General features: G+C 45.0%; 1 protein-coding gene across 4 annotated transcripts in view; it reads left to right on the plus strand.

The window, feature by feature from the left end:
- Positions 1–8956: 8956 nt before the first annotated feature.
- LOC144114410 (phosphatidylinositol 3,4,5-trisphosphate 3-phosphatase and dual-specificity protein phosphatase PTEN-like) overlaps positions 8957–22513 on the plus strand; it is a 93634-nt gene continuing 80077 nt past the window's right edge. The window contains exons 1-4 of one of the 4 annotated variants that reach the window (XM_077648133.1): positions 8957–9031; positions 9640–9748; positions 13347–13457; positions 22180–22264. In XM_077648133.1, coding sequence (XP_077504259.1) covers positions 13373–13457; positions 22180–22264 — 170 coding nt within the window. In that variant the 5' untranslated portion in view covers positions 8957–9031; positions 9640–9748; positions 13347–13372. Of the gene's footprint in view, positions 9032–9609; positions 9749–9947; positions 10042–13346; positions 13458–22179; positions 22265–22513 lie in introns of those variants that run through there. The other 3 variants (XM_077648134.1, XM_077648132.1, XM_077648131.1) reach the window with 3 other exon arrangements.

Here is a 22513-nt window from a genome sequence, read left to right on the forward strand (position 1 = left end):
TACCGTAATTCGCACAGTCGGAGCGAACATTACAACGCGTTGAAACCAGTCACATTGCACAGAACCGCGCGTTAAGGCCACACTAAAAATGTGCCTCTTTGTGTTGCACATTGCAGCTGGAGTTCGATTGTTAACGCGAAAGCGTTAAGGAGCTCGTGTCGCAGAAAAGCCGGTGTCGTCGGCGTCGGCGTCTTTGGCCGTGAGCAAAAAATGGCGCATCTCGGTGGACGCCTGAACCCACCGTAAGGGAAGGGATTTTTTAACGCGACAGCATCAAGTATTGATTGATAGATGGATTTATTGATTGATTGATGGATTTATTGTTTGATGGATTGATTGATCATTGATCGATTGATTGATTGATCGAGCGATTTATTGATTTATTGATCGATCGATCAATCCTGATTGATCAGCTGGGCCTTCCCTTACGGCGCGTTCCGGGTGTCCAGCGAAAAATGTGAGACAGGCGTCATTTCATTTCCTTACAAGGAATTGTTCATTTCATTTTGCTTCCCTTACGGCCCGGTTCGGGTGTCCGCCGAGATATGTGAGACAGGCGTCATTTCCTTAAATTGTCCAAGGGGCCACGCGTCGCGCCGAACGGGCGATGGCGTTCCGTGTGCCCCTCGGCAACGCTGCGACACGCTGTCGCGCCTCACTCTTTAAGACGGAGCTTAAGCGTCCTCCAATTTTTTTATGACAGTGCGCGGCACATCGATCTAACAGTATTGTACCGAATTCGCATGTGTCTGTAGGCGGCACTACAACCTAGCCTTTTATTGTAAGATACAATTCTTTTACCTTTTGAGAATTTCAGTCTGCTGGGTGAAGTCGCAGTCGTGTGTATTAATATTTGCATTGCTAGGAGGCAGCACAAATATGCTTGCGGTCTAGTACGTAAAGACAGTGCTGCTGCGGGCGGTGCTGTTAGCTGTCGCGGTGCGAAGAGCCCGTGCAATCGTCAATTTGCAACCCGACACATCACAAAGAAGGCCTTGGTGCTTTGTTTGTGCGTATATTACGTTAAGAGCATTGCGTATACGGGATTTTATTCAAGCAGTGGTAGGATGTGCCGGTACAGGCGAAATTACATGCGCGCAGAAAAGGCTGCGGGATTTTCTTGTCGAAGCTCTACTTTGAGAGAAGTATATAGTCAGGCCGGAATGAAAGGCAAACAGCGTGCAAAAAAAAAATATCTTACCATTGTACTTGCGCACAACTAGCCTGATTCATGTTTAAGGTCGAAAGGTGCACCGAAGTATATATTCTTAAAATAGTTAGAAAGGAATATCTACCTGAAAAGTGGAAAAAATGCGGCATATGCGTTCTCGCGTTTTATTCCTGCCTGACTTTACATAGCAGTGTTCATGCGCTTTTTTAAACCGGCACCAGGGATTCATCTAGAGCCTATTTTCTTCTTTTATTTGTTTCTGAGATTGTTCTTCGAGGGGAGCATTTTTGTAACCTATCAATAAAAAGTTCCACTCAAATTTAAAATTCGTTTTACTTCGCGTTCGTATATTGCGCCTCAGCTTTGCTTCTACATGTGAAACCTAACAGCATTTCTCGCTTAATTTTCTTTACTAACGTATAGGTGGTGACGCCGTAAGAATGCATATCAGAGGGTTAGTTGTAGGACTGGCTAGATGTGCTTGCGCAAAATACTTTATGAAAAAATTTCTTGCATAGCCTCCAACGGAGCTTGGATTCGTCAGAAAGCTACACAACAAATTCGCGCTCTCTAAACTTATTTTATGGCATGATATAAAACATATCAACTTTTCGGAACGGGTATTTTCATAATGCAGCTCCTAAACAATGTTCAAATGAGATGACCCCCTCTTGCACTACTTTCGTTAGCTACGGAGTCCATATGTAGGACGATGTCATGAAACTAGTTTCAACAAAAAAATATTACCTTTTTTCTTAGAACTTTCAGCTCACGCTAAGGTTGTAAAGGCGACGACAGTGAATAAGCGCTGATAGGTAACTTTTTAAGTGTTTAGAAATCCGCTTGTTATTCAGTATATACGCGAGAAAAGCGTTGTTGTGAAGGCATAGTCGTTCGAGGCGACATAGCACACAATAACGAATTGCCGATCTTGAGCAGTGCTTAAGCACGCATTATGTGCCTTTAAGTATAAAATGGTGAGGGTGACCAATGAAGTAATGAAGGAATGTCTTAATTTTTTTCATTCTACTTCTACTATAAACCACATTCTGATTTTCTAAAAAAGCTAGCTATCTTGTGTTATGTTCTCCCAGCGCAGTGTTTTTGTTTACGTATATCTGCGAAATGAATTTTTTTTGTAATTACCTATTCAATGGTAGTCATCAGTTTATTACAACCAGCCGCCAAGCCCATAAATACGGCACAACAAGGATTACCTCCTTTCAACTTCATTTTAAATGATTTCTGACGGCCTACAGAGGAGGAGAATTCCGCATCGAATAATTGAAAAAGCTTTATTTCGCTTTTAGCGTTCGGAAGATCGCCAGTCGCGCACGGCAAGCGTGAGCGCTGAAAGCGCATCACGCCTAAAACAAGCGTGCAAAAAATTTCCTCCACTCACGCTTGTCAAGCGTTACGCCTCCTGTGAGTCATGCTTAGGAAGCGTGATTTTTCAGCGTGAAAACACATCACGCTTAGAACAAGCGTGCGAAAAATCATCGACACTCACGCTTGCTAAGCGCGAAAAAATTTAGCGTATATACGTCGCTTGCAAGCTGTCGAAAATACTTGCTGCCGCAGGTAAATGAAAGGGAAACACTTTGGAACGTGCCAAAATTGCGAATAATGATATCCACCTGATATCAAAAAAAGAAACAGAGCGACCCAGGAAGGTTAAAAAAAATTAAACAAGAGTTCTGTTCAAGACAGTCGCAATGGACGCCAAAATGCTAGTGTGAATCAAAGGCTTAAAAAAGATAAAAACTGGTACTAGCAGCAGAAATGAAATTGAAGCAGCGTCGCTGGTGTTCCTTGAACCATCCAGGAATGTTATAATCTAGATGACTTAATTGATTATTCAAATAATTTTACGTGATACTGAAATTCAGGGAGAGATCCAGTGCAGACGTCGTGGACCGTCAGGAGGGACAGTTTTCGTAGAGATAGGTTTACTGGGAAAGTGTCTTCTGCGCTCTGAGCAAAACGCGTAAGTCCACTGCTGTAGGACGCATGTTTTGAATAGCGCGCGTCCCTCACGACGACGCTCTCCAGCCGGTGGTTGAAGTTAGCGCAGTGCGGTTTCTGATAGCAACATTTGATCACAACGACATCAGTGTCGTTTACAGCCAGGGACCCCGGAACAGGGAGGGCAAGGTACAGCCCTCAATCAACTAAAATTAACGACATCTCTCCTCTCCTCCTCCTATATGCTGGCGCTCCTTGTGTCGGCTCCTCCCGGGCGCCGACGGTGGCGGCACCTAGGCCGTGGGATGCTAGCAGACGCTCCCAACGCTCGCCCTTTGGCGTGCAGTAGACCGTGCGTGCGTTTTCTGCTTTGACTGCGGTCGAAATGGGATCATGGCATGGGAGATTAAAAAATCAGGTACTCAAATAACTGCCGTCAGCAACGTCGATTTTTTTTTTTTTGTACTGCGATCGCTTTGCTTGCGGTGCACACGGCGGAAGTGGCGCGCGCGGCCGAGCTCGCAGCCCATCCTCCGAGTGTTGTTGCCCAAGGCTCGAGCGTTGGCGCGCAGTGGATCACGCGCCCGAATCAATTCTTTGTGGCATGTTCTGTCTTCGATTCAGCCGCAGTGAGATCATGGCATGGGAGATAAAAAATTATAGCAACCCAAACAACTGCCCCGACCCATGTTTCGCTGCTTTGTCGGAGATTACTGCACTGCGATCGTTTTGACTGCCTGCTGCTCACGGGGGAAGTGGCATGCGCGATCGAGCTCGCGGCGCAGAAGTGAACATCCTCGGAGTGTTGTTTTTCAACCGGCGTCGTTTGCCCGATCTTGTTCGAAATTTAACTCCGCCAAGAGGAATTAAGGGGACTGATATACGACTAGACTTGCGGCCTAGGCTTTATTTGGATGGATGGCGGTGTAATGCTGCCGTAATCCATTCTCTCAAAGGCGCGCTTCGTCGTGCAGTCGGCTGTGCGTAGGCGCATACTCCTCTTATTTTTTTTTTCTTAATGCAGGAAAGCTTAGTGGTTATATCGGAGTTACTATACCTCGAACACTTCGCAAGCTAACGTTAAATGGATCCGACTGACGGTAGTCCCTTATTTTTTATTTGTAAATAGGCGAATACGGTTCCCTAGTTGCGCACTGTAACACGGTTGTGAGCACAATTTTGGTGTTGGGTTAATTGTTTGGGTTGAGTAGCAGCAATCAAAAAAGGCTTTTAACCACTGCTTTGCGCGCAGTTACAGCTTTGCATGGCTCACTAGAATGTTGCTTGTTTAGGTGATTGTCATCTTCGGTCAGCATATGCAATAATGGCTGTTTATAGAACATTGTCTTTCCTGGTGTAATTTCCATGCATAACGCGCAGCAGCCTGGTCTGCCGCAGTTAATTAATCGTTTTCGGTCGAAGCAGCGTGAAATAAAAATTCAAGCGCTGAAAGACTAAAACCCGAATTTACTCAGCCCTGTTTGAAGCAAAACGTTGTTCATTTAGGAAGTTGTTTGACGCGAAACCCCGGAACCGCGGCGGCTGCATCGAAACGCAGCCGCCGTGGTCCCTGGTTCGAACCCGACCGCGGCGGCCTCGTTTCGATGGAGGCGAAACGCTAAGGCGCCCGTGTGCTGAGCGATGTCAGTGCACGTTAAATATCCCCAGGAGGTCGAAATTATTCCTGAGCCCTCCACTACGGCACCTAGCTCTCTCTTCCTTTCTTCTTTCACTCCCTCCTTTATTCCTTCCCGTACGGCGCGGTGCATAATAATAATAATAATTGGTTTTTGGGGGAAAGGAAATGGCGCAGTATCTGTCTCACATATCGGCGGACACCTGCACCGCGCCGTAAGGGAAGGGGTAAAGGAGGGAGTGAAAGGAAGAAAGAGGTGCCGTAGTGGAGGGCTCCGGAATAATTTCGACCACCTGGGGATCTTTAACGTGCACTGACATCGCACAGCACATGGGCGCCTTTTGCGTTTGCTGTGCGATGCCAGTGCACGTTAAAGATCCCCAGGTGGTCGAAATTATTCCGGAGCCCTCCACTACGGCACCTCTTTCTTCCTTTCACTCCCTCCTTTACCCCTTCCCTTACGGCGCGGTGCAGGTGTCCGCCGATATGTGAGACAGATACTGCGCCATTTCCTTTCCTCAAGATACCAATTTTCCAATTTTCAAGGAGAAAATGCACGCATCTACGTTTAACGGAGGTATTCGCTTGCATTCTCAAGTATTATCCACGCAGATATGGAGTATTCAAGCTAGATAGCTGCCGTTACTGTGCCTAGGCACAGTAACGACCGATTTTGGGAAGAAGCCTACCAGCGCAAATAGTCAGCAATGTGCGCAACATGAAAGCTTGACCTGCACCGCGAGCAGCATGAACAGCATCGCTCAAAAAGCGAGAACCCGTCTTTATAGTATCGAGTTCGTGAGGGAAGGAAACAAAAGAAGTCCAGCGATGTGCGCAGAATGAAAGCTATAGACCTGCAGCGCGAGCAGCGCAAGCGGCCGAGCTCAAACAACATGAAGCGCAAGTTTTGAGTGGAGCCCGCGAACGAGAAGCAAACTAATACGCCACGTAATGCCCGCGACATCAAACCTACACCCGCAGAGCCAGCAGCATGAACACACAAAAACAAAAAACGTGACAACTGAAGAACGGACACTCACATCGTAAAGACGCGTATCCAGCACATTATCAATGTTTCTGTAACCGATCTTGCGAAGCCAAACTGTTCGGCGAGCCGCATTGTTTTTTTCCGGACGGCATGACGAAAAAGCTTTTTCCCACTGCCTCCTCGGTTGTTGCACCCGTAAGCGCAACAGAAGCTCGGCGTCGTGGCAGCGCGTACATGCGGTCAAAGCTCGAGAAACGCTTCCCGCCAAAACTCTGCCGCACAAAAAGAAAACGAAGCGCGATTTCTACCGCCGACAATGGTGCCGGCGTCTGCTGCGGCATAGAGTTTCTTACTTTTAATAGTACCTTACTTTAAGAGTACTTTACTATTAATAGTAAGAAACTCTATGTGCTGCGGAGCCAAAAAGCGCGCGCTAACACGTGACCACAGCGCCTCGGCCAATGGGAGGCTCGGTTATCCGGCGGCACGCTAGGAGAGGAGGGAAGTCGGAAAGTTCAAAGCTTTGCGTTACTTATGCTTTATTGAGGGGCTTTAGGGCAAGGAGAGGTGGCCGCCCCCCCCGACCACCCCCCCCCCCCCCCCCAGAAAAAAAAAAACATTTTTCCAGAGGGAACAGCGCCCCCCCTGCGGATACATTGATTGTTGCAGTGAAACCTTACAATATATGAAAACACTGCGTTCATGATCCTTTTTCCGCGTTCAAAAATGTTTTTGCCCAGAATTTTTGGGCATGACTGACCTTCGACATCATATGTCCATCGCTCGGCCGTTGACACCGGAAGAGAAACAGGTGAGAGAAGAAATTCAATTATAAATTATTTAGTGGTCAGAGGCGAATAGCACGTGGTGGTCCAAGTGCAGTTATATCGTACGCGTCATTACAACGAAGAAAACACCCAACAAAAAACTTGGGGAACTCATAAGTTCACCTCAACAGTATGACACGATAGAGTTAAAGGATCCCTACGATCGCTTGGGAGTCCACTGGAGCACCCTTCATGGACATCGAAAACCACCCGCACGTTTGTTGTCATCATATACCGATTTATTAGACGTCACTATCCACATTAATTGGTGATGCTAATTTGTGACCGTAGTTAACTAAATATTCCTGTAATGTAATTCGCCTTCTGTGCTGTGCCAAGTGCTCGCACAAAGCCTTCATTTATCCCACCAACAAACTTTCCTTAGTGGAGTAGAGGTAGCGTGCTCGGCTCCCGATCCAAAGAACAGCGCTTCCATTCCACTTCACCACCATTTCTTCTTTTCAGAGAAACTGCTTTTCAATGCCACTATATCCTCTCGACCAATCAGGATTTTCCAGTCACGCCGGCGCCGGGTTGTCCGCCGAACGGCGCCTTCAACGCTATCGCGTTAAAAGGTGGGTGCCTATTCTCCTTTAACGCTTTTAACATGACGTTTGCGTGTGTTTTTTTCAGGAACAGCTGCTAAATGTTTCTTTGTGACGTCGGTGTTTGGCCCCTGTAATCGCAACGGGAAGAATCCCCAGACTACTGAAATCCCCTTTCAGTAGTCTGGGGAAACGGCCCTCTGAAGCGGCAGCTGCTGCTCTTTCCCCTACCTCATCTGTTGAAGGGTATTTTTTTTTTCGAATGACATCTGCTCTCAACGCGTAATATCGATTTTGAAGTCCGCATATATCCCCTTTGTCCTTACAGTGACGCATGGACCCGAGGGTCCTCTTGGAATTTTGATCTTTCTGTTCTGTGTTTGCCAAGAAATCCTAGTAAGCCTTCAGACGCAAGGCAACGCGCTTTTTTGGTGGCAAGAGTAAACTATATAATGTGAACCTTGTTCATACGAGTGTGTGTAACGGCGACGTAATAGACGCACCGGAGAAGCCACCCTGACACGTGTGCTTACGTCGGAGGCATGCTTATTCAGACGCTTTTCCCTTTTCCTTTCAAAGATTCCCCCCGCCGCACACAGACGCACACTGAGCATGGCTTGATTTCTGTTTCCATTTTTTTATATAAGAATGAAGTCGAAGCTTGTCTTAAAAACTATGCGTGTATGAGCCCCTGAAAGAGTAGGACTGGTACGACATCCCTGAAGCATTTCAGGTGTGGGAGTAAAAATGCAATAAAATATAGCTTAACCTGAGACGTGATTGGACGAGTGGAAATTGTTATCCGTTGTAGACGCAAGGCTCAGAAACAGTTGACACGCCTGAAGTTGTCGAACCCATCAGGATTCGCCTGTTAACTACAAGTGTGTTGTAGTCTGTTTCTGCAGGCTTTGCGTCTATCACCGATAAAAATTTCTAGTCGGCCCGGATCTGCACCAGAAACTAGCACAATGAACTTCTTTTGTGCTCAGTAGCATTCAACATAACCACTAAACTTCACCGGAGGGTAGGGACGAGCGGTGATCAAGTATGAGTGTGGTGGTTGGGTGGTGGTGCCTCGGTGCGGCGAGTAGTTACTGCGAAGAATGTTGGTTAGTTTGTAAGTTTTAATGAAAAATAGATAAAAGCACGGTAAAAGAACTCAGGTTTACGAATACAGAGTGCTCGCCCTTCTTTTTTTTGCTTTGCATCCACATTCTTTGCGCCGCCAAGCTGACATTCGCAGATTAGCCGCACTTCAAAGCTAAACTTTTATGACCCCGAAACCGAAACTCACCAAGTTGAACTGTTTTGCGCGTCACATTAAAGCTTTAGTTAGCATCATTTACAGTTTTTTAAAACGTCTAAAGTTTTGTTCTTTGCTTTAATATTTTGTGAAAACTATTCTTCGAGAACGTGAATTGTTGTTACAAAGACAGGCTCGAGGCGAAGGAAGTGCGCATCTGCGCTGCGAAATTTTTATTTTGGCCAACGTTAACCGCATTTCAGCAATGAAGCTATGCGAAAGTTTTTACCTGTCTGAATTCTTGCGGATTTGCCTTTGGTCGACAGTTACGAAATCGTGCGGCTTTTCTCCATTCATTCCACGCATGGCAACATGGGATCAATACTGCAGTGATCTTTTCGTCCGGTTTAACGGGGTCAATTGTTTTTGTATTGGCATTAATGTCATTACTGGAGGAAATATACTACTCGTTGCCGTGATATTAGTATACAGTGTTATCAAACGAGCTTATGTTTATTTTGAGAAAAAAAATTAGCTGTGAAATCCAATTTTAAAGAGACAAAAAATGGCGTCGGCAGCGACCTTGGTGTTATCCTCACGGTACACTGAGGTTCCCGTAGCAGCAAGCAGCGGGAGCAGCAAGGAGCTGTAGTTTTGTAGGTATTCTGTGGTTGTAGGGGTTGTAGCATATGATTCCGGACGAGGTGATCCATGCATTTGTGCCCGGTTTTAGTGGCAGGTATATGCAGAGGCGGTACTGTGAGTTTTCCTTTGCGAGAAACCCCTCTCCGGCATCGGGCCATTGGTAGTGCGGCCCGTCTTGCCACACAAACCACGCGGTTCGCTAGGCCCCCCGTGCGAATGGGAAGACCCGAAAGCATTGTTCTGTGCTGATAGCTAGCCTAGCATCCAGTATTAGGCTTAACGTTGGTGTAAGAAAAAGAACTGTCTTCGTTTCTTCACGATTCGTTTGCCGACGGAGAAGCGAATGTGGCCAGTCCGTGCTGGAGAAACCGCCTCGGGTGCCGTATCGGCGTGCTACGCAATTCGGCGGCCGCCTTTCGCAAACGCTGAGGAGCAGCACCGCCACTGAGTTCCGCTCCGAGTCCTTCCCCCACCCCACCACCACCTCCCGCGGAAGTGAGCGGTCGCGTCGTCGGAGGCTCGTTCGCGACTCCGTGCGGTGTGCGACTGCCGATGCTGCCCGCGCGTCGAGGACGCCGTTGGTGAACGAGCCCTGGGCCCGGTGGCACGTTTGTTGCAGGTTTCTCCTGCGCGCTAGCGTAAGATGATCACCCTTTGGAGCTGACACAACCGCCGAGCGACACTGTTGCCACAGCGTCGGGAGACCCTCGCCGGTTCCTTTCGTTGAGGTGAGCCTCTTGATCTTCCCAATGCGCGCGTGTGCGTGCGCGTGCCTTCTCGTGTTCGTGCCTCTTCGTGCCTCCTCGTGCTCGTGCCTCCTCGTGCTCGTGCCGACGTGTTGCTGCATTTTTGTTCGAAATGGAAAGCATAAAAGCATCCGTCGACATATTAGTCTGCCGTAGATCCCCGACGTTCGCGCGCGCCGTAGTAGCATTCGTGGATTTCGTTTTCGTTCCATGCCCGGAGCCTTTAGGGTTTTCGTCGGGGACAGAGCAAGAGCGGTCCAAGCTGGCTTCCAAAGGTAGAGCTTTTTGCCAGCCGTGCTTTTTTCTTCATTTCCCCTCCTCTCTTTTTTTTTTCTTTTTCGCCTGTATCGACAAGCAGCGCAAACGGACATGCCGCGCCTCCATCGTCGTCCGTCGTCGTGCGGGGACCGGCGTTGCTCAATCAGCTGTCGTCTGGTCACGGCCTTTTTTGTTTCTTCTTCATCACGGCTTATTTCGTTCTGAAGGCGAGCAATCTGTATGGGATCTTATTCTCCTTTAAACAGCGCTGAATCGTTGAGGTTGAGCAAAGGTAAAGGAGAGTACAACTGGCTGTTGCTGTGATTGTGAACGAGTCGTTTTCTCGGTGCGGGCGTGTTCTTGTTCAACAGTCGTACTGGGACTGCGCTGTTCCTTCGGGTGGAGGAAAGGGTGATACTTGGTTAATGAGCTAGACGCCGTAATATTGAACTTGTGTGAGCACCTCTCGTCAGTTTCCAACTGCATGCTTGTGTTCATGTTGTCTTCCTTCTCAACACTAGCTTACGGTTAGGCAGCACACGGCCGTTTATTTTGCTTTGCGCATTTGCGTTTCGCTTTGAGCTTCGTGCCGGTCGTGGTTTTGCTGCAGCAGTGTTCGGTCCGCAGCATTTTTTGTTTGTTTGCCGTGTCGTTCGATTTGATAAGAACAATTCTTTCCTGCTTTTTTTTTTCTTCTCCGAACTGCTGTGATGTTAAAATGCTGCTCAGTTCTTCCTTTCCTTCTTATTGTGCTGTTGAAAATGACTGCCGTTGTTTGCCATAACTACCGATCAGGAAATCGGCATTTCCGATTTCGTGGTCAGCCCCGCCGCGGTGGCTCAGTGGTTAGGGCGCTCGACTACTGATCCGGAGTTCCCGGGTTCGAACCCGACCGCGGCGGCTGCGTTTTTATGGAGGAAAAACGCTAAGGCGCCCGTGTGCTGTGCGATGTCAGTGCACGTTAAAGATCCCCAGGTGGTCGAAATTATTCCGGAGCCCTCCACTACGGCACCTCTTCTTCCTTTCTTCTTTCACTCCCTCCTTTATCCCTTCGGCGCGGTTCAGGTGTCCAACGATATATGAGACAGATACTGCGCCATTTCCTTTCGCCAAAAACCAATTATTATTATTATTATTTCGTGGTCACCAACTTCTGCATTATTTGTGGGCTCCTTTGGGTGTATCATGATTGCTTGTAGGGAATGTGTTTCTTTTGTAAAAGGCTCTTACGCTGAACACTAACAGTTGCGTACACATTTGGAAAACGTGCAACGGGAGTCAAGTGGGCTGATTGAAGAGAAAAAAATGCCATATCAGTTCTCTGAACATTGGCGTACTGATAGCACACAGCCATGGTTTTGTGGGCTCATTATTAATGCACATTTTGTGTTACTTTTGAGCACTGGCATGTTTCGTTATTCAAAATATGGACAGCCATGGTTCCTTTTACTCTGCAGCACTCTTATCCTGTTCCAAGAAAATTCCTAGATTTTGTAACTGAAATCACTTTCCTTTCATTGCTTCTACTTGAAAGCTCAGGCTTCATTGGGAGGGAATTACTGCTTCCGAGGATTTGGCTTCATGTTTGCAGTGTTGCTTGAAAGATGAGACTTGCTTCTAAGAGTGCTCCGTGTTGGTTCCAGTCTTACTTTTTACTAATTGCATTTAATTTTTGCCTTGCATACAAACAAAAAGAAGGGGGTCTAGTTTTTAGTTTTAGAGCCTTGTAGCTTTGGCAGTCGAGATGACCTCACTGAGCTGGCCCTTGTGATGCAGTAGTTTTGATCATTGAATCTGTCAAGTTTCCATGTCATTATCAGAAATGTTCATGAAGGTGTTTTTGTGACCAGTGGTAGAATTTTTGCCAGATGATTTTTTTTGTTGTTGATTTGGGCAACGCTTCAATAGTTAGGATCTATAGCCAGTTACCGTGCCTGCACAAGTCTAATGGCTTGTGTATATTTGACACCATATGATCTGAACATATGAACATATGTTCAGATTGTGTGGGGCAGTGGCGCAGACTCTTTGGGGTAGTTGTGTTGACAGTGATTGCTAGCTCATAAGCTTGTTTTTGTAAATGCAGCAGTTCCAATACAGTTTGGGTGAAGGCTCGATATATTTGTTCAGCTGTACTAGAAGGATGCAAGCCTTGTGTCAGGCCGCACAGTTGTATCTTTCAGGTGTTTTTTTTTTTAGTTTTTAGACTGGCAATTCATAAATGTATGCTGTGCTGATTCATAAATGTATGCTGTGCTCTGCTTCAGTTCTAGTTGTGCCTGGCTTTCAGTTGAATTGACTTTTAAAGGTAGAACACGTGACCACATAGTCATTGTACCCTGCTTGGTGAGGTGTACATAGGCAGCCGTCAGTGTGTCGACACCAAAATTTTGGGTAGATCTGCGAGGAATAGTATATATTTTTATTGGTATCTACAGAATGCACTGTGTAGTTTGCAGCTTAACTATAGATATTTTTATTATTTTCAGGCTGCTTCTGCTCTATATTTCTTTCAGATTTTTTTGTATCCCTATGTTACATCAAAAGCTAGTGGTGGAATGTCTGGTGCTATGTAGTCTGAAGTGGTTCTCAGTGAGTGCAGCTATTTCACGGTCCATTTGCTGCTGCAGTCCTAGCTACAGTGCATGCGTCCTTGCCACTGGTGGGCTAAGTGCAGCATAGGGTTTCTACACTAGTCTTGTGATTTGCTACTGTCAGCTATATTAGGCTGTCTTCGAAACCTAAACTGAAAATGCTTTTGCTCTAAATCAGACCGCACCTGGTAAAGGTTATCCTGGGTGAATGGAAGTCATGTAAACAACAAGAATGCTCGATAGAAATGATTTTGCACCATCTTTGCATTGGACATGCTCATCTTGCACACAGTTTCATACTCTTGAAACAAGGAAAAGCTCTTTGAACTATTCAGAGATGTGGTCTCTGTAAACCGCATTTTATTTTCATGCTTTGTTGCATGAAACTAAGGAAAAGTATTTCACAGTGTTTTATATATTTCACAATGTTTTATAACGAACACATTCCTTTCCATCCCAGCTTGCTGCTGGGAGAAAGTGCAGTTGCAAATTTGTTGCAAGTCAATAGGTTCTTAAGAGAAGGAGGTGTTTTAAACTAACTGCAACTCTTTGAAAACTTGAAGTCTTGTAGTGCAAGAGACAAACATTTCTGCAAATTTCAAATGCATATCACAAGTTTCTAAAGTTCAAACCCGTGATGTGCATATCATTGCTTCATCGGTTCCCAGCTGCTGTGTGTGACTATTTGGTGACCTTTCCTGTACCTTTGCTTGCCTACTGCGGTACAGGGTGTCTCCCCTCATGTTGGTCTAGGATGACCATGACTGCACGCATAAAACAGGTTGTGAGCAAGAACAAGAAGCGGTACCAGGATGAGGACTTTGATTTGGACTTGTCCTGTATCCTTTGCTGTTCCATTTAATTTTTGTATGCCTGTCATCTGCACCTTTCATTTAACATGACTAGCAGCTGCAAGTTGCACCTGATAGCCCTTCCAGTTTAGCAGAACTGCTTACCATGATATATTACATAAATGAGATTTAGTGTTGAATGTGAGCTTAGGGGTGTGTAAGAAAGTAGGCTGCATTGCCGAAGTGTACGAAACAAAAAAAAAATTATAGTTGTAGGAAACATGGAGACATTTTTCATTTGATGTTCATTAGCTAGGTGGGGTTGGCTATGGAAGCACTGTGAATTTCTACTCACGGTACCAGTTCTCTTCCAAACCTCTGCCATGTCATGCGTTGCTTCTGTGAACATTGGGAGTGTTTTTGCTTATGTTTGTTGAACATTTGGGAGAAGGGGCTTCTTGCAGGCAGATTTTCTTCAATGAGCACCATGTCATCTTACTGCGATGGTTGCTTATTTCAGTAAGGTATCTAGGTTTGTACTCATTAGAGTTGTGGGAATATTCAAGACTCTGAACATCTAATTAAGTTGTGTATTAGATTTTGGGTTTCAAATGAAATAACAGTGTTTAGCATTTTTTAATATTCTATATTGTTAAGAAGTTGGGGGATGTTCAAGTACACCTTGCATGCACATTTGTTGTAAAGGAATTTGAAAAGCATCATTGATGCTGAAGAGGTGACATGCCTGCAAGAAACTTTGCAATAAATGCCAGATGTGGCATAATTCATGTTTCTCTCCTTTTACTTTTCAAACAATGAAAGAAAATTTATGCAGTTATTTTTTCTGTTTGGTGCTGCTGCATTTTTTTCCCTGGAAGAAGCGGTGCCACTGACAGAGATTTGACTGCTTTTTTATAGAATAAATTCACTGGTTTCTCAAAGAATAATTCTAGTGAGATTTTTAGCTGAAAGGGTGAACTTCTGTTCTAAAGTGCTTCTAGTTCTAACATCTACCCGTTTCTGCAGATGTCAGACTACAGCACCATTCACATTGCTTCACTTTTCTCCTCTGTTTCAAAGCACAAGCTGTTTTGGGCTTTATTGAAGACTGCTAGCTCAGCTCTCTTCTGTATAACTTGATGAGGTCCAGTCTGTGGATTTTCCTTTCTCCAAATATGGCAATTGCACAGTGTTTGCTTCCATTCTGCAAGTGTCCAAATAGATGACTATTTTCTTCACTTTGTAGTGAAAAATCACCGTGCACATATGCTTATTGATAAACAGCTTAACCTGGTGAGAGGTATCTGAATTTCTTGAGTTGTTCATTGGCCTTCTTGCTACATGGGCTTTATTTGTAGCGTGAGCATGCTTTATCTTTTCACACAGTGTTGTTTAGTGCTTCTACCTGGGTTTTTATTTCAAGGTGACTATTTTTATTTTCTTTTTTTTGCTGCTAGCATTACATTTGCATGATTTTGGCATGGCGTTCCAGTACTACGGTGAATATATACCTAAGTTGTTGCAGCCCACTCATTTACGCACACTGTGCACTCTGTGTATTTGGTTAGGCAATTTTTGGATTTTATCTTCAGAGTTTAAAGGATGAGTCTCTGAATGTGTGCTTATCCTTATTGCCATGGACAGCATGGCACAATGCAGTTTGAAGAAGTATATCTGCCTTATTTTTCAAGAGGAATTTCTGATACTCCTCCTCTCTACATTCTTTGTTCAGTGTTTGCAACAGTTTCGTTAGGTTGGACCAAAGTAAGCAGTGAGTATGTGCAGACCCATCGTCTTCTGCTGAATTTGGTTCCTCTGCACGAGCTACTCTCTATGCATCGGAGTCGTCATCTCTGAAAATTATTGACCAAAAATGTAGGCTGTGATTAATGCAGTGCCCAGGTTTTTGTATAATGATTGCATATTTATAACAAGATTGAGTCGCAACAAATCCAAAGGAGGTAGTTTGAAGCTTGCATGACTGTAACATTGTGGCAATATTATTATTTTTTAATCTGAATAGTTGAGAATTCTTGAATTTACTAGCAAAGGGCATCAGACCACTACTATTACTGATGATGGTTTGTGTGAAATGTTTTTCAAGGAAAATTAACACTATTTGTGTAATTGAGGGTTTTAGAAACATTATATTTTTGTTTTTTAGATGAAGAATGGATATTTTTTCGTATCTTTTTCTGAGGTTTCTGATCAAACTGCTTATTTCTAATTTTCATGAAACATAAGTATCAAAAAGTTGTGTGTGGTCTAGTGGAATTATTTCTGTATGTGAACTTCTGTGCCGTCTGTATTTTGCTCCTGTGTTTAACACTACTCTGCTAACTGGGATGTAGGGTTAAACATTGGGGCAAGATGTGTACGATTCAGTTTTTGTGGCTAATGTCGCTTAGTGTATAGCTCTTCAGGGCAGTGACAGATGGAATACCTGCTCGTCTGGCCGTCACGCCATTTTGAGTGTGCCTTGGTGCAAGAGACACATTGGAGCAACGAGCATGGGAGCTCTTTAAGGTGCCGCTCCATATCAGCACTTATCTTTCTATCAGAGTGGGCTATTGGGCACAGAAGGTGATAAGGCCAGTGTATGGGTTTCTTTGTTGTATAGGGAAGCGGTCTCTTTACTTTTTTTTCTTTGGCATTGTTAGCTCCTCTGGATGCTATGATGGGGCATCTGCTACTTTGCAACCTTTACCTAAGAGGTAAAGGTTGTAAGGTAGGTGATTGCATTTGCATCCTTGCAAGTTGTGAAGGTGACAGGGGCCTCACTGTTTTTTTTTGTTAATAACAGCTTTTACATCCATGCTATTCTGATTGGGTCTTTCAGTACAAAGTGGGCATAATATTAGAATGCAATGTGTGCTGAGCACACTTCTATCTTTACATAATTTATGGTGTGGTACCTTTTGTACCTGTACATGTTAATTGTTGGTTTTGTAAAGGAAGGAGACTTTTTTATTCTAAGTGCCTGGGGCACTCTTTTCTGAAAAGTGATCTTAGTTTATGTGGCCTCTTGCTTTATTTGAGGTCTGTCTTAGTTTTCTAGCCAGGTGTATTTTCTACTGTTTTCCAGCCATGCACATTTCTTATGTCTAGACGTAACATTGGCGACCCTAGCCCCATACCTACAGAAGTTGTTAAAAAATGTAATGAATTTAGAAGATCTTTTGAGCTGTAAATAGTGTCTGCTTGTTGTAGGATACTTCTGAACAAGCAGGAAAAACATTCCAACAAAAACATTGTATTGTTGATGTGCAGTTAAACTGTACCATCATCTCTTCAATACCTGTGACTTGAAGGGGAATGTGTTCCCAAATCCCAAAATGAGTGCTCTGCAGAAAATTAGAGAGCTTGATAGTGCAATGGTGTTCTAAAGTTTACATGCCTAACGAACTAGCAATTAGTGCTCATATTCTTGTTTATTCTCGAGGCGTTATTTGCCTGAAACTAAAGAATGTTGGAAGTAGAATTGCATATTTTGAAACTTAAAGGTGCATGGTAGCTGTGAGCTATGAATTTCTTTTCTCAATTCAAATAAAATTCTTAAAGGGGTTGGGACATCAAATTTTGAGGCTATAGTAAGCTTGTTATGGGCTTCCTCTGTATGTAAGGTCACCCACTGCTAAGTATTGGACGCAACAAGCGCTTAAAATATATTTTGATTGAGCTGCGAAGAGTCTTTAAGTGCTCGTTCTCACGATGGAGGCCCATCGCTAGCGCTGTAGGTGGTGACGTAGAGCCCTGGAAACGATATCAGTGAATAGCAGTGACATCACAACACAGTAACGTGACGTATTATGAAGAGCGACGCGCGACATCGGCGAGGCGCTGCTTCGGCGACTCGGCTGTCGATGTGCTGGTCGGCATATATGCCGTTGCTGACGCACCAGCCGGACATCGGTGGCCGAGCGAAACCTTCACGTCGATGAGACGATGACTCTTGTTTGCACCTTCGCCGTAATACGAATAAGCGAAACGAGCGACTACACTTCATATGTTCACCCTTCGGCTCACCTGCAATACGAATAGGCCTAGCGAGTCCGCCGGTTTCGTATGTGCAATGTCGGCGATTGTGGAGAGCGAGTTCGCAAGTTTTAGCGGATACATATGGTCATCGAGCGTAATTTTGACAACAGTGACCTTAAATCGAGGATTTTTTACATCTTAGGACGCAAATACATCAAGCGGGAAGCGCCGCTGCTAGGCGGTGTGACAGCCTGTCGGTCAATGCTGCAGGCGCCCGCGGCGGCAGCTACAGTCGGCGGCGTCGCTTGAGGGCAACAAATTAAGCCATTTTGTTTATCTCGAATGGGTGCCGAACATACCTCTAAACTAATTTAAATTCAAGTACTGGAAATATCGGAAAAAGCAGTTACGAGTCAGAAACGCCGGTCCTACACGTTGTCAACAACCTGGCTATGAAGCATTCCCCAGGCTGGCGCTCGCATTCTTCGGCGATTCTTGCAAAGTTATCGCACTGCGCAAACAAGCAAACCCGCAACCGGCGCAAAGAGATGAACTTGATTAACCTAAGTGGAACGCAGCTTGCAATTTTTGCCAAACTAACGCGCAATTGGTGCCTGTATACAGATGCAGATATGTAAACAAAAGTAGCGCCGAGATGCAGTAGTCGTCATGGGCGCATTCCTGGAGGAGTTACGTACCCGTGCGATTAATTCTGAACCCCGTGCAATTGTCTGGAAGCATTCAGTTAGCCAATACATGGACTGTTTGCTAACTAGCAGCAGATATCGTAATCGGCAGCGACGGGACCCTGAGCAGTCTCGCAGCGCGGCTGCGCGGGCGGCGCGAAGTGAAGACAGAGACTGGTATTTGTCGGTAGGAAAAGTGAGACATCGTGTCGCTGTAATGTGACCAGGGTCAACTACGGGACACCGACACAGATGTCCGCCGATCATCGGCGTCGGCGTGGCGAAGCGAAATGCAACGAGGAAACCACGTTGGCATACGCGGTTGGCGATTGAGATCGGCCGAAGCGAGCCGCTTGGTTTCAGGACTCAGTGTCGTTCCTCGCTCGCTTGACTTTTCTCAGCACATCGCAGTACCGACGAAGTTTGTTGGCATATGGTGGTGGTGGTTGTTGCTATGAAGGGGGGGGGGGGGAGGGGTATACTGGTCCCGACGCATGTTGGCCCTTTGGGCATCACTCTTGAGGACCAGGGGAGTGGGGAAGGGCATGTAGGGGGGAGGGTAGGGGGGGAACATGTGATTTCGAAAGGCGCTGCTATGCACAGCATGTGTACGAGAGCAGCCGACGCAGCAATACGTGCGTCAACTATTGGGGCCCATGTGACCAGGGTTGCTGCTCTTCCCTGTTTGTGACGTCGCAGCACACCCTGACGCTCAGAAACCGAAATCGCTCAGTATAAATAATGCAGTAATAAATTATTTACCGCACTTATATCAATTGTGCAGCATGTATCACGCGTCCTGGGGCAATACGCAACGTATGAAACAGAACACGGCAACCAAAATTTGGTGTCTCCACCCCCTTAAAAAAAGTTTTACCACACCTATCCAGCTCACACAGGGCAAGATAGGGAAATTGGCTAGAATAGCAAACAAGGTCAGTCTTTGCACGTGGTAAGAAAGGTGATCTTTAGAAGTCTGTTCCTGCTGCTGCAGTGGCTCAGTGGTTTAGGTGCTTGGCTGCTGACCTGAAAAACGTGGGTTTGATCTCTGTCGCGGCAGTCGAATTTCAGTGTAGGTGAATACTAGAGGCCCATGTACTTTATGATATCAGTCCACGTTAAGAATCCCGGGTGGTTGAAATTTTCCAGAGCCCTCCACTACGGCATCCCTTATAGCCAGAGTCACTTTGGGACCCCATAAAAGCCCTATAAAAATAGAAGCCTGTTCCTCTTCTGTTTTGTCCAAATGAGTGTGCAGAGGTTTAGAATAGGTGGACCATATTGGTTAGGGGGATAGGGGAATAGCGGGGTGCAAGTGTACATGCACCAGTTCACGTGGCAATGCGCGTGCACAGAGCAATAATGCCCCTTGGGTTATTGTTTTGGGCATGCGCACTGGCACCCCCTATTTCTCCTATCGCCCTAACCAATAGGGCCTCCCTATTCTAAATCTCACTAATGTTGGGTTGTGGATATGAAAAAAAGTTTGGTTTAGGTCTCTGTGATCGTGTTCTGATTGTGGTAGATCACAGCAGTGTTATTTTGTGACTACATGCAACATTTTGGCTGGTGTTAACTGTTATGCACTCTATAGTGTTTGTGCAGTGCACTGAAACAGCTTTCTGAACTACGTTCTTTGGGTGAAGTCCATTTTCACAGCCGTATAATCCAATCTTCAGGCAGCCATGGGTGTTGTGTGTGCCTCCTCTTCTTACCTTGTGGTCCTACAGTTCTGAAAAGTGACCTTGTGTCCAGACTTGGGCAAGTGAACTGGGGCCATTTTCTTAACTTCTGTCTTCATGGTCTGTGTGCATCCTGAGTTGGCCTTGGTAGCCCTGAGTGTGATGTTTTTTTGCATGTGCTGACATAATCTCTTAATGCAAGTACCTTGTTTTGTGCTATGCTATGTGTTAGGGATGGAACCAGTGATCCCACGACTGCCATTATGTCCTATTTGCTGAGTGCAGTGGGCAGTGACCATCCAAAAAAAGAGTTGCTTTCCAGGAAAGGGGGGGGGGGGGGCATATTACACAGTTAACTTTCTTGCTAGAAACATGAAGCACGTGGACAGTATTGCTGATACGCACCATTATCTGGAACCACTGTTCTGTTGGCTTTTTGAGGTTGAGCTTATGCTTCAGCAGCAGTTGCAATTGGTAGAAGCAGTGCTTGCCGGCATTGCTTCTATCAGATATGAATGCCTGTTTTTTTTTTTTTTGCCATTATTATTAGCTTGAACTGATAGACCTGCCAAGCTCACTTTTGTTGGATGTCATTTTTAATAGGGCAAAGCATGATGCAGTGTTTTTGTGTGCACCATGTGTGTAAGTGAGCAGGTGATGAGAGCCCACAGCATTCATAACTTAGTTGGGCTATGTTACTTCTGTCCTAGATTTCGTCCCTGTGAAGGATAGCACATTGAGCTTCTTTCTGTTGAAACTGGAATTCCAGTGTAAAAATACTGTTATAATGAATTATTCAGGTCATGCCAGTACACATTATATTCACTACTTTAGTTCTTGGTAACCTTTGCATGTTTCAATAGAAAAAAAAACTGCAGGCAGGAAATTTCTGAACTCTTTGTTAGAGCACAGATTTTTCTCACAGCATGTTTTTTTTTATGAGGGAGTGAAGGAAAAAAAGGGCAGTGCACTAGTGTTTGCAATGCAGGCCACTGAATAGTAAATGCTAATGTCTTATGAAAAAAGGTGCAGGAATTGTCACATTCTTGGAGGATATCTGAACTGCGTTGTGAGGGAAAGAACAGAGGAAGGAGTGATGTGAGGCAGAGAGGAAGAGGCGCCAAAGGGGTGGGCTGTGAGTACATTTTAACCCCCTAAGAGTTCTTCAACTGGCACTGACGTCATGCTGCACATGGGCGTTTTTCATTTAATTTTCATTGATATGGACGCCAGAGCTGGCATTTGATCCCACGACCTTGTGCTTAGCAGCTGAATGACTGAGCCACTGCAGCAGATGCGCAGAGCACTGTTTATGGTCTGAAATGACCTCTTCACTGGTAGGTGTTAAATAGAGAGGTAATGCTGAACCACAGACCCTGTTAGTTAACAAATTGTCAGGTATAGACTTAATGTCTATGCAGGATGAAAAGTCAGAATTCTGCTTTTGGCTGAAGTCTTGGAAACAGGCTCCCACGTAAACAGAATTCTGCCTAAAATTTTGTCAATAGTTTTAATATTAAAGTAGATAATATATGTAATGTTCTGTTGGTGCAAGAGAAGTGGCTCTAGTGTTCAGCATATGCAGGCATGCCACATAAGCAAAAATCATAACTTACCATGACACAAGCTCCACCTTGTGCTTGTAGCTGCTGTCTGTTGTTGCCTTATGCACTCCAGTTGTCATTATCTACTAGCAAAAATGTCTGACTACTTTTACCATCAAAAATAAAGCACAGCCAGTTTAAGCTTTGACTTTTCACTGAGCCAACAGATGTCGCAGCTTTCTTTCATGAACACACATCTGTGAACGTGACTCAGAAGAGGTAATGTTCTGCTGCTAAGTACGAGGCAATGTTGTTGGCTCGATACCTCTCCTCTGTGGCATCATTTCAATGGGGACAAGATAAAAAATACTCATGGGCTCGAATAACAGTGTGTTAATGAACTGCAGTTGCTTTAAATCATTCTTGAACATTCCTTTGCAGTTGCTCACACAGACCACAGCGTAACCTTGAGGCATAGAGGTGGATTTGTGTCTGTGTCTGAACATCTAGCTCTTCCTCTGAGGCTGGCTGTCATTGTATATGTGTATTTCGTGAACTGCAGATAGACTTTGTAGAGCATGAAATGAAGTGTGAGATTTGTTTGGGCTTCATGCTTTACTGAACAGTGGAAAAAAGTGTTTTCAGTAGAATGGATTACAAGGCACGAAGTGATACCACATTCATTGGGTTAGGGCTCTGAACAAGATGTTCTGTTCTAGCTGCTTTGGAATGCTAGAAAAATTAATTGTGCACAAATTCTTTGTGCTAATGCTTGAAAGGGGGGTTAAGAGTAATTTCCTAGAGCTCTGCATGTTGACTGCTGCTGAAGTTTACCAGTGCTGCTGTGTGGTTATGTACCTTGACTTGGTTGCTATGATAGACATTAGCGACAATATCATTGCCATGGGCTTCCCAGCTGAGAAGCTGGAAGGTGTCTTCCGCAACCACATGGATGATGTCCAAAAGTAAGTCTGCATCTTTCTGTTTTGTTGTGTAGTTTGTTGTTTTATTGTTAAAGCAGAAGTTGAGTGAAATAGATTTATTTGCCATTTATTTGCACTTGAGGGTATTCCTGATTGGCATAGTTGATTAATGTAGAGCTTTTGTTACATTGAAACATCGTCTTTAGGGAGGTCACACATTATGCATATTTTGGTCGCATTTGCAGTCTTTAGGTTTGCCTTTAGCAGTTCTGACCACAAGGGTTTTTCTTC

The sequence above is a fragment of the Amblyomma americanum genome, chromosome 1 (assembly GCF_052857255.1).
Source record: "Amblyomma americanum isolate KBUSLIRL-KWMA chromosome 1, ASM5285725v1, whole genome shotgun sequence".
Lineage (NCBI taxonomy): Eukaryota > Metazoa > Arthropoda > Arachnida > Ixodida > Ixodidae > Amblyomma > Amblyomma americanum.